We start from the raw sequence: 12525 nt of genomic DNA, 5'->3' as shown, positions 1-12525 counted from the left end.
TGAGAAGAAAAAGTGAAATTCTATTTGTTCTGAGACCGAGTAAGTATGTATCTAACACACTAGTTCTCAATCTTTTGCCATTCTTGGCTCTCTTATCCTTCATTGGTAATCGTTTATCAGTAAAATGGTCTTGAGGTACGTTTACATATGATTACTCTCTTTGACCGTGGGGGAAAAATAAATTCGCGGGACTTCCGCTTTTTTCTCAACCACGCACAACCCGGTTATGATTGCATCACCCCAGCCTTTGCTATGCAAAATCTAAGAGAAGCAACTCAAGTGTATCCAATGTGCCGACCGTCGCTTCGATGGGTCATCCCAAGTTTGGCGTTCGTCCAGTGCGCGTTGCTTGGTTCGCAAGGAATTATTTCGTGACATCCGCACACATTGGTGGCAAATTTCAGCAAAGCAAACCACTCAAGGACAACACATAACACGCGGATGTAGACGCTTTAGAAAAGAAAAATTACATATGTCAATACATCAACTCATAGTGCCTCTAAACAAAGGTTGACGTCAAACATTTTCAGATTCGCTGACCTAACTTGTGGTCTGAAGTGTCTATACAGCATTGTTGAGCACCACTAATAAACCAACTCTCGTACTCAATAAATAGCTTTATGTTTAACATTAAGTTTTTTCTAAATTTTTAAGGTTTTCCATAACAGAGTTAGTCGGACATGAATGGTTCCGCAGATCATTCTTCGGATTAGCAGACGTGGTTTCCGGTTCGGCATATGTGAAATTTTTCGGATCATTTCACATTTACGAGTTTAAGGTCGCCGTTAGATCCAAGAATCATTAAATTTAATTGATATATTCATCAAGAGAATTTCTAACGCATGGTTTTTTAGTATGTAGATTTAGTGCATACATACCGCGAAATAGTTTTTTCCCCCAATTTTCTACTAATACATACTGTACACATCTAATTAACTGCTGAGTATCAGTTGCAAAAAATGTTTCAAGCATTTATCACTGAACTCGGAAAAACTTTATTTCTCTTTGTAAATCTCCGTCTGAAATCATTCAAATTAACTCTAGAGCAGACGTCTTTAACCTTTTGAGCGAGTATTTCAGTGTTCACTGGAGCATACAAGAGTGTTTTATGCCTATGCCCGATTCCTTATCGTGAGGTATTAATCAAAATTTTAATTGAATCGATCTATTCAATTTGCATTCATGAATTCGCATCACGTTTTTCGAGTTTGAGAATATTTTAGTTTCCCCATAAGTGCTCTTCTAATGCCGGGCGTAAACGGTGCTTGGAATTCGCAGAGAAGGTTGTAAACTTCTGCTCCAGGGTACGAGGTAGTTATATAATGTACTCATAACACAGAAACTACATTTAGATTATTTTCTTCAATGGCGTAGCGTGTAGCACATTCTGATCGAGTTCCTTTGAATATGCATTAGCGTCTCATGGGAAAGACTACATTAATTTTTGCAATGCCTCGACGATTAATGAACATGCTAATCATGATCTATGTTGATATTTTCACGAAAAGACACGGAAGTTTCCCGAGGGTGGAGGCACAGGAGAACTTCAACTTTCTTCCCAAGCATTCTCATTATTTGAATATAGCAAACATTGTAGTTTCTGAGTTCTCGGGGTAAGCGAGACTGCGGATTTTGAGACCTCAGAGGAGGTGAATATACAGATTTGAAGGGTTCATTCGCATATACACATTTTGGGAGCTCAGTTGAAGAAGATGTAGATTTCAGAAAAGTAGAGAATTCTAATGTGGATTTCAGGGAAGAAAGATGCCGATTTTGCGATTTTGGAAGATTAAAGAACGCTGGTGCAAGTTTTGAGAGCTCAGGGGAGGCGCATATACAGATTTTTAGACCTCAGCAAAGAGAGATGTAGATTTTACAAGATTTGAAGAAAAAAAACTAATGCTGATTTTTTGATAACGCGCGGGGAAAGAATGCAAAGATTTTCAAAGATTAGAGAACGCTCATGCAGATTTTGAGAGCCCAGGAGAAGCGCATGTACGGATTTTAAGAGCTCATGGAAGGTCATATGCAGATTTTGAGAGCTCAGGGGGTAAAGAAAGAATATGTAGATTTTGGAAGCTTAGAGAACATCATGCAGATTTCGGATGATTAGGAAACACTCATGCAGATTTTGATAACTCAGGAGAGGTGCATATGCAGATTTTGAGAACTCACGAGAGCTGCATATGCAGTTTTTGAGAGCTCAGGAAAGGTGCATATGTAGATTTTGGTAGCGCTCAAGGGAAGCGCAAATGCAAACTCTGAGAGTTTAGAGGAGATGTTTATATAGATTTTGAGAGCTCATGGGAAGAAGGTGTAAATTATAGAAGCTTAGAAGAAGCTCATGCAGATTTTTAAATTGAAGAGATTCGCATAAATAGATTTTAGATGGTTGGGGGAAAGGCACATATCACATGCAGATATTGAAAAATCGAGGAAGCAAAAAGTTTGAGGACTCTTGATCGATTGTGATTTTTTTCTCCATTCCTCCACAAGGGTGGGGTAGACAGGGCTCCAATTCTGAGCCCGGGACAACTGCCATCATTTTTTTTTATTTTTCCTGCTATAAATTAACTGTAGGCCCATGAAAAGTCTGGCTTGCGCGGGCCGTCCAAATATCCCAGCCTAGGGACCCCACTTCAAAATGAGGGGTTTCATGTCTTTCTCAGAGCATAAATTTGTTTTATGCTTCATTTCTTCACACGCTACGTCATTGTTGGATAGATTACAGTATGTAACCTGACTCACACGATTGTGTTAGTTCTAGTACATCCTTATTATACCATTTTATGTGTGTGGTGTGTTTCTCTCCTTTAGCCGAATCGTTCTTTCTTTCTTTGTCTATCTATCATGTTATAACCTTTTATTCCTTTCCCGAAAAACCACTATTTTTCCTTCCCTTCATACTTAGTTCAACGGTTTTGAGCAACTCTGCATCAACTTTACAAACGAAAAGTTGCAACAGTTCTTCAACCATCACATGTTCGTACTGGAGCAGGAAGAGTACACCCGCGAAGGTATCGAATGGGTTTTCATCGATTTTGGACTCGATCTTGCGGCTTGTATTGAGCTTATTGAAAAGGTAACGAACGGGCTTTAAACGGAAAAAACTGAAAACACACGCTTAAAAAAAAAAAGCCCAGCAAAGCCAGCCGCTGCCGCTTGTAATTACAGCTTTCGTGCATGTCTGGAACCACGTTGCTGCTGCCACCGCTTTTATATTTGCATATTTATTTTTTTGTCTACCAATCAAAACAAAAAGCTTCACGCAAGTTCGACCAATCGCTGCAGAAAAACTCAGGTTGATTGAGATAACTTATTTTGCATTATCTTAATATGCTTGTTTTGTTATGTTGTATGACAGGAATTAAGAGTGATCTGAGAGTCTGAAAGTATTCTAGAGATTTCTAAACTTAAAAATTCCAAAAATATCACCCGATACATTGGTGCTCAAGAACGAATTAAGTAATGACTGAATGCTCTCAGAATGTTATGACTCTACAGACACTCTCGTTCCTTGTTCATATAGCAAAAAATATGCTTATTTTACATAACCTTTGCTAAATCTGAAATCGCTTTTTTCTTGTTTTGTTATCCCTCTGCTTTTCCTGTGCAAAAAAAAAAAATGCACACAAAACAAATGCTTCATCCGCTTTTTTACCATGACTTGTCCCGAAATTATAGTTCAACGGTTTCGAGCAGTTGTGTATCAACTTCACCAACGAAAAGCTTCAGCAGTTCTTCAACCATCACATGTTCGTACTGGAACAAGAAGAATACAAAAGGGAAGGTATTGACTGGGTCTTCATTGACTTTGGGCTCGATCTGGCCGCTTGCATCGAGCTCATCGAAAAGGTAAAGAGAAATGAGTGTGGCTTTGAAATTTCTTTCGTCTTCTTCTTCTTCTATTCTTTTACGCATTCTGGACATTTCACAATACGATTATTCAAATAAAAAGTATCCTAATCTTCTTCGATAGACTCAATACATTTTCATTAAATTAAATGGAACCATTTGCTTTTGGAATGGAACCGATTCTCCCAAGTACAAATTCAAAGCCTACTAACATCCCGCTGAAGGATGCTTGGTATGGCTCTGAATAACCATTAAATCATTTTTCCTATGTGAAATGTCCAGCCTGACAGGGTAGTGACGTCACGCATTCCGTTAGACTGCGGTAGAAGTGTAGAAATCCTGAGACTGTTTCGTTAATTAATAAAAATTCTCAGCTTAGCTTTTGCTTTGCTTTTCGGCTTCAATTCTAATGCTATGCGTTATTCACTCGCCCCTTCATTGCTTTGATATTTTACAATCATTTATTAAATACATGTGCTTAAATCATGAGCTGTATACACCATCTGTACAGAATGTTCTCGAGAACATTGAGGAAACAAAAAAAAAGGTTACTATTCATTGTCAATCTTGGACAGACCCATCCTCAAAGAAAGAGGCTTTGTGGATATTAGTGCCGAGGTTGAAAAAAAAGCTTGTAGTATCCTCTTCTTGCAACCCAGGAAAGCACATTAACCAATATACCACAGAGACAGAAGAATTTTTTCCTTATTATAACACGCACAGTAGCGTGATGCGGTGAGTAGACAGCTCCTCTGGGGATCAACAATCAACGATCACAAATCTACAATTATAGTGCCATAGTATTTAGCAAAGGATATATTTGTTCAAAACATAGCACTAAAAACACGCTAACGAAAAATGAAGTACGGGAACTTTTTGCACAGACGGTGTACATATACCAATCCATTCACTTAAATTTGGTCATTCCGCATGATATCATACCATTCTGCTTCAGCTTCTGCGCTTACAAGCAAATGCATTTAGTTCATTTTATTCTTGTATTATTTTATGTTATGTATATTTTACATGTTCACAAAAAAAGGTTCAATTTAATAATATAACTGTTACACCACAAAGTATCATTGCAAGTGGAACGTCAATCGCCATGAACAAGCGGAAAAATTCGTAAACACTCATAACGTAATAAGTGCCACGTTTCTTCGTCACTAAAACCTGTAAAGATATGCTGGGAACGACAAGTGAATGTGAGATAAGTTCAAGAACACTTTGAGTGAAAATAAAGTTCTAAATCAATCCCGATAAGGAATGTTCCGGAAATAACCGTTTCCGAGACGCAACTGGACACCATTACTTTGTTTTTACTCTTTCCTGTATAATGTAAAAACAACTTTTAATACGTAACTCATACCTGTAAACAAAAGGTTAAATATTTCATGCTTAATATATGACGTGTAGGTGAAGATGATGGAATTACATGTACTGAGGATTACCGAATTGTTGACTTCTGTTTTCGGATGGGAAAATATCGAAAATATTCGAGTCATTGAGAAATTCCAAATGTAATATCGTTTACTGGAATTTGGGGGGGGGGGGATATTAGAATATCCCGATTTTAACAGAACAATCTACATCTATTGCCATCAAACCGAACACGGTCCAAGCTCTAACAACAATTACTGCTGTCCATTAAATCGAACACGTTCCAGGCTGTATCGATAATTATTGCCCTCTATGCAAAACAAAGAACCCAACCTCTGTAAACAATTATTGCCGTTAAATCGAACATTGTCCAGCCTCTATGGATAATTATTGCTTATTAATCCGAGCATGGCTCAGGCTCTATCAAAACTAAAAACTATTGCCGTCAAATCGAACACGTCCAGTCTCTATCACTTGTTTATTGTCCATTAAACCGAACACTGTCCAACCACTATCGACAATTGTTGCCTCCAAACTAAACACTGTCCAGCCTCTATCAACAATTGTTGCCATCAAATTGAACGAGTCCAACCTGTATAGACAATTATGGCTTTTTAAACAGAACGTGGTCCAGACAACACTTATTGCCGTCAAACCGAACACTGTCCTGGCTCTATCATTGATTGTGACATTCCTTAATAATTTTAGACAAAAATTATTCCGATCTGGGAACAGCTAGTGAAATATGGCGATCAAATAATTAGCCCATCAAAGAAGGCGACCTAAGGAGCGGACGAACGAGACTTAGGCCCAGATATTAGGCCAGAGTATTGAAAATTATTACTAATACGAGATTTTGGATACATACATTACGCTCAAAAGGCCCCCAAAAATTTCTTGAGTCCAGGGCTCCAGTGCTGCAGTAAAAGAAAGTAAAGTGATAGCATACATTTAGTGTTTCAATATTTATTTTTTATTATGAAATCTTAAATTTTTATTTAGTCTAATTTCCGTTTTGTTTGGTGCAGCCTCTGGGTATCTTGTCCATTCTTGAGGAAGAGAGTATGTTCCCCAAAGCTACTGATAAGTCATTCATCGACAAATTGAACTCCAACCATCTCGGCAAATCACCCAACTTCATCAAACCCAGGCCACCAAAGCCCGGTCAACAGGAAGCCCACTTCGCCATTGTCCATTACGCCGGAACCGTGAGTACCAGAGTTTTTATTCTCCTCCCACATGAAAGTATTTCTCTCCGTTTCATTAAAAGTTGAAATTCCCTGAACAATGTAAACATGTACATGTACGATTTGTACTTGTCCACACGAAAAATAGGTACCATACAACATCACAGGCTGGCTGGAAAAGAACAAGGATCCCGTAAACGACACCGTCGTCGATCAGTTCAAGAAGGGTTCCAACAAGCTTTTGACTGAGATCTTTGAGGATCATCCTGGCCTTGGTGACGAGCCTAAGGGAGGCGGAGGAGGAGGCAAGGGTGGCGGCGGCAGGAAGAAGGGTGCCAGTTTCCAGACTGTATCCGCCTTGTACAGGGTATGTATCAAAACTTATGTATTTCGTTCAATACAAGAATATTTAGTGAGATAATGACTTTATCATTGCTCATAAATGTTCAATGATGAGAGACTAGATCAAATTCATAAAAGAATATTGAAAAATAATTTTATTACTTTAATTATTTAACAGAAAAATATACTATTTGATAGACATTTATCTCAGGGAAAGCCGTCTCATACTATTGATTTATTTGTCATCAGTCTATGAAAACAACGTTTCTCGACTGGGATTCCGAAAAAAGTAGTTATGGATAGCTCTAGCAATGTTTTAGTGTACTTGTGTATTGTAAGGATTGCCTACATTTATCATCAAGATTTCCCATCAAGGGTTTCCCTAGACTTCACGGCCACATTGCACGTGTTCCCCAAGATTTCGCTCCCAGTTGTTGTCCATTTGAACAAGATTCTCTAGCCTCACACCCACGTTGCTGTGTTTCACTAGATTTAGCTTTACATTGTAGGAGTTACCTTGATGTTACCATACCTCAATATTGCAGAGGTTTTTTAAATTTTTGTTCCAGCATTATAGAGGTTTAATAGATCTTGTCCTCACACACACAAACACACACGTTACATTTCCCCTAAATTTCACCTTATTGCACATCGAAGGGTCTTCCCGAGCCTCAGATTCCTCGTATTTTCCCACAAATTGCAAAATTTCTGTAAATTTCACTCTTACATTTTATTAAATTGCACCTTCCGACGCCACCCCCCCCCCTATTCTAGGGATTTCTTAGGACAACCCACTCCCCCCTGCAAGTTTCAGAGGTTCCCCTGATTTTGCCTCACACTGTAGGAGTTACCTAGATTTTACCCCCCCCCCACATATAGTAATTAGCAATCCTCAGCAGGGCGGAACTAGGGGGGGGGGGCAGGGGACAACTGCCCTGGGTGGAAAAATTTAGAGGACGGAAATTTTAGGTGGGAACAAAAAACACTGTTATAAAATTATTGAATTTTGAAGTTGTGGGGGGCGACAAAAATTCTAGTTACGGTCAGCATTAGTATAGTAAGTTCTCTAGTCCCCTCTACGTCTTCATCCCTTGCATTTCCTTTAAATCACCCCATTCCCACATTGCAAGGTCTTCTTAGATTTTCTTTCCAAGTTGCGGAGGTTCCATGGATTTCCCATCCACATTGTAGGGGATTCCTACGAACGGGGATACCATTTCTGGGATTTTTCCGGAACGGCCACAATACTGAGAAACGTTGATCTCAAGAATATATTTTTCGTATATTTTCATGTGTACATATTATGTCATTGTTTTTTAAAGATTTTTGTTGAAGTAATATATGACACGCTACAACACTTGAATGAGATATTTCTTGAATATATATATACGAAGCATACAACTAAAGATATATAACATTGACCATTTGCAGAATTCAATTTAGCTTCAATGGAATTCAAATTAGGCCACCGAAAAATTAATAGGAAAAAAAAATATTTACCGAATACTTTTTGTTTTGGACAGTTTTACAGTCGATTCTCTTGCGAATATTCTGGAACGTATTTTCGTCACGGTACAGAGCTTTCTACTTTTATGCTTAAAAAAGCGAATTACTGTATATATAAAGAGTATGATTTTGCTTCTAACAAAGCACAATGCTTAAAACTCACTTGCGTATGAATGCTTCAAAGTGCTTCATGCTTTCTCTTTGCAACGATCATTTGACAGTTTAGTTATTAATTAATTCTGAAGCTTATAATGACTATAAAAATGCTTTTAGGCTTTCATCTTTTTTCCCAATATACTGTCTTTTGAAAACTCAAATCCTTTATTTTCAAGGATACTTGACTTAAATTCATGAAAAAATTAGTATTTTTCGCATATCATTTAAAGAAATATGCTGCTGCTTTTTTATATATATAGATCTGAATATTAAATTGCTTTAGAAGCTCATTTTAGTTTCTGTTAGTCTCGAAAGCACTCGAGTTATACACTGCTTGGCCAAAAAAGAAGAGCCCCTTAACTATAATACGTTGCTATATATACACGCTTTTTACACGAAAGCATTCCTCTCGTCAAAAGGTGTGTAATGCAATTTCTTTAAAATTTGTTTTAGCCAAATTTTTATCAGTTTTTTTACCAGATCCTTGGTAGATCAGCAAAGAATGAATTCTTAGATTTCAATCTATTACTATAGCGGGTGCATTTGGCATTATCATCCTGGAAACATGCCCTCGCTTTCAGAAAAGAAAATGACTATTAATGGATGAAGATGTTTATAAGGTCCGAATATGTTTGAGGTATTAAATTGACCTCAGTTCTATTGCTAACTCTAATCCAGCCCGTCTGAAACAATACTAGATTACCGGGCGGGGATCCAGGAAAGGGGGTGATGAGGTGCGTCTACTCCACTAAGGGCCGGATGATATGGTGGGAAAATTTACTTGTCCCGTAAAATATGGTTAAAATATTAAAATTTGCCTTTTTTTTGCCACACAGTGTATAATAATTGCTTCCTACCTCATTAAAAACTGCTTTAACAGAAACGCTACCGCATAAATTAGAGTAGATATTAGAGAAACGCATTTTTTTTTTAATGTAACTGCAGTGAAAGCTTTTACTAATGATGCTTACTTGACATGAGTTCAATGCTGTGTTGTTTGTGTGTAAACTAACTTGTATTTGCTTCATTGTTTGACTACAGGAACAGCTTAACAGGCTTATGGCTAGCTTGCACAGCACGCAGCCACATTTCGTCCGATGCATCATTCCAAACGAGATGAAACAGCCAGGTAAAATGAGTCGAATTGAACCGAGCACCGATTAATATTCACTCGGTCCCCGCCTACCCAAAGATTCTTCTGAACTTCTTCTTCTCGATCTTTCGATTCTCATTGCCTGTACCCCATTTATTACCCGGTTTATCCAACTCCTTTGGTGACGGGAATCGCGGATTATGAAACTACCTGTTCTCTTTTACCCTCTATAAGTATTCGTATGAAAGAAGAATGCTTCTCCGTTCGTAATAACACACCAAAGCCATTCTCTTAAAAAATCCTATTTATTGAATATATATTCCTACCTGAATGCATACCTTACCTGAAAAACAATATGGAATCTTTCTCTCTTATAATCCTTTATATCTTCCAAAAGATGTCAATTAACCGGGTGTTGTAAGTATGCAGTGATAGGATTAGACATCGGCGATGCACTATATAAGCGCCAACACACACAAATACACATTAGTAAGAACATTCATACTCACGACAAAACAACAACAAATAAGCTGTATAATGCGATGAGTTGTCATTAAGAAACGATTTTTGCAAACAGGAACAGTTAAACAAGCTGATGGCAACACTGCGCAGTACCGCTCCTCACTTTGTGCGATGCATTATCCCTAATGAGACCAAATCACCAGGTAAGAAGTCCGAAGAAGTTATTGTGTGTGTGTGTGTGAATTCACTAAGTTTAACGCATTCAATTAAAATTAATCAAGTTGGAGCACCCGTTTATAATATAATGATATTTGAAAAGTGTTTAGAATAAAATGTTATGTGGGATGTCAGGTAACGACAGCGTAAACTCTGGCGAACAAGAATCCTCGCTTGGTTTAGTTGAAAGAGTGCCTATATATAGGAACCATCAGTCTTCGACTCATAGTTTCCGAATAGAACGGGAAGCCAAGTTCATGGCTTCAACAGTGTCCTACCAATCGATAACGCCAACGATTAGTTGAAGTGGTTATTCGATGCTTTTTCACGTCTTTTACACAAGCTCTTCGTGGTATGATGGCGAAAAGTTTTTGGTACTGCCAACTGGTATTCACCAGTTCCAATAGTTTTATGATACTGAAACTAGCACTTGCTACCCTGGCTCACAAAAGCCGGTCGATGACATGACGGTGAAAATCCTAGGCATTTGGTAGACACTGGTTCTAATTACTTACAAATTCTCGAAACTAGAGCTCTTTAAAATGCCAGGCAGACTCATCTGCCATCCTTGAGCAAAAGTGTACCGTCAGTATAATCACTATAGCCAATCGCTGTTCCCCTATCCAGTTTTTTTTTCAATGATTTCCGAGACATCACTTGAAACGGCATACCTGATCTTTGCTCAGAGATAAACAACGAGTGCGCTCTCCTTCAAAGGCGCCTTTAGTCAAAACTTATTTTTTGCGCTGTACCAAATACTAAAAAAGCCCTAGAAAGGATAGCGATCTCCATCTTTGAATAAATACTGGTTTTGCTGCTCCAAGTGACGTCAAATCGTTAGAAAAAACAAACAAGATAGGGAACACAGCCATTCTGTTACTTCCAATTAGAAAAACTGCGTAAAAGAAAGGTTCTCTGCCACACTTTTATTTATTCCGAGTGAATATTTTAGATCTGCAGAGTTTATGTTGCCGTTATTGGGAACTCTATAAATAATTGTGAATAATTCTAATTTTTCTCATCAAACCAATTTCATCTTTTTTTTTAATCACAAAATTTCAATGTCCCGTACTGAATATATATGTAAGTCATCATATTAACTTCACAACTAATTAACTTGATTATTTTTCATCTTAAAAAAAAAAAAAAAAAAACCCTCCAAATCAGAAATTTCTCACCTGAAAACTATCGGACACACACTAGAATGAAATTTAAGAGAGCAGTTCAGATTGAGATTACGATCACCGTGAGTAACTTATGACATCTTTTTAATCATCCCGAATTTTCTCATTGATAGTTATTCCTATCTCTTCACTCTAAAATCTAGGGGTTGTACCACCTTCCTGTCCCTCAACCCCCTTTTAATTCTCGACTAAAGAGCGAAAGAGAAATTTCATTTTCCTTATGAACCGATCCAACTTCGGACCAAGTTCTAACCTAAGGATTAGGATGTTGGTGCAACCCCTTGAAATCATCCCAGAGTGATCATATCCTGACTGTTCATTAACATTCAATTCATTTCCATGAACGTTACCTTTAAAGAATGTTGTCCTTGTTAAACTTCTATCCCCTATTGGAAAAAAGTTCCCATTTCTTTTTCTCACAATTTTCTCTTACATAACACCTTTCCATATTATGTTATACATATAGTTATTGTTAATCAGTGTGATTCATATATGTTTTGTAATGTGTGAAATTTACTCTATGACGTTTCAGACTGTTCAAAGTAATAGGAACCGTTGTTTATTATTAATTTGGTAATTAGGTAGAAATTGAAAATTAATTATTTAAAGTATTCTGATATAGTATATATCTGTAACTCTCTTAACGTTAAAAATTAAGATTCTTACATATGCATTAATTTTTTTTCACGTTACGTAAATTAAAAAAAATTTAAATATTGAAAATTTGACTAAAAATTAAATATTCAATTTTGTCATAGCGATAAGGTTTTCTTTTCTTAACAAAATCGAATTTCAAAAATTTGGTTTGTAAAAATTGATGAAAAATTAGAATACTTTTTAATGAATTGATTTTGTGAATCATATACACAGGGTGTTCCAGAATTCTATCACTAAAATTAGAGGGACGGGGGTGATAGTGTACTTCAAGAGACAAACAATCTTTCCAATGCAACTCAGGGTCACAACCCACATGCTCAGGGAATACATGCATTTTCTCCACTTCATAAGTCGTCAAAATATGGCATCTTTGCTCACACCATGAGGAGCGGAAAGGAAATTTCTTTCGTCCAGTCAACACAAGCAATTTCGAAGGGTAGAAAAATATCGCACTTTTCTATCTCTACCTGTATTACGAATGTGTGGG

The 12525-nt window shown here is 37.3% G+C and overlaps 1 protein-coding gene across 14 annotated transcripts in view; it reads left to right on the top strand.

Moving 5' to 3' along the window:
* Positions 1 to 12525, top strand: part of LOC149078304 (myosin heavy chain, muscle-like) — a 70800-nt gene that overhangs the window by 26090 nt on the left and 32185 nt on the right. For 7 of the 14 annotated variants that reach the window (XM_089241947.1, XM_089241939.1, XM_089241941.1 and 4 more), the window contains exons 13-16: positions 3685 to 3855; positions 6264 to 6443; positions 6571 to 6789; positions 9468 to 9555. In XM_089241947.1, the coding sequence (XP_089098073.1) occupies positions 3685 to 3855; positions 6264 to 6443; positions 6571 to 6789; positions 9468 to 9555 (658 nt within the window). Of the gene's footprint in view, positions 1 to 2911; positions 3083 to 3684; positions 3856 to 6263; positions 6444 to 6570; positions 6790 to 9467; positions 9556 to 10096; positions 10185 to 12525 lie in introns of all 14 variants that reach the window. The other 7 variants (XM_089241942.1, XM_089241951.1, XM_089241944.1 and 4 more) reach the window with 3 other exon arrangements.

This window comes from Pholcus phalangioides, unplaced genomic scaffold (assembly GCF_987345545.1).
Source record: "Pholcus phalangioides strain wild (caught in Gottingen) unplaced genomic scaffold, Ppha-v1.0 ptg000014l_1, whole genome shotgun sequence".
NCBI lineage: Eukaryota > Metazoa > Arthropoda > Arachnida > Araneae > Pholcidae > Pholcus > Pholcus phalangioides.
The sequence above is the reverse complement of the archived record's forward strand: the minus strand, read 5'-3'. Positions and strand labels throughout refer to the sequence as shown.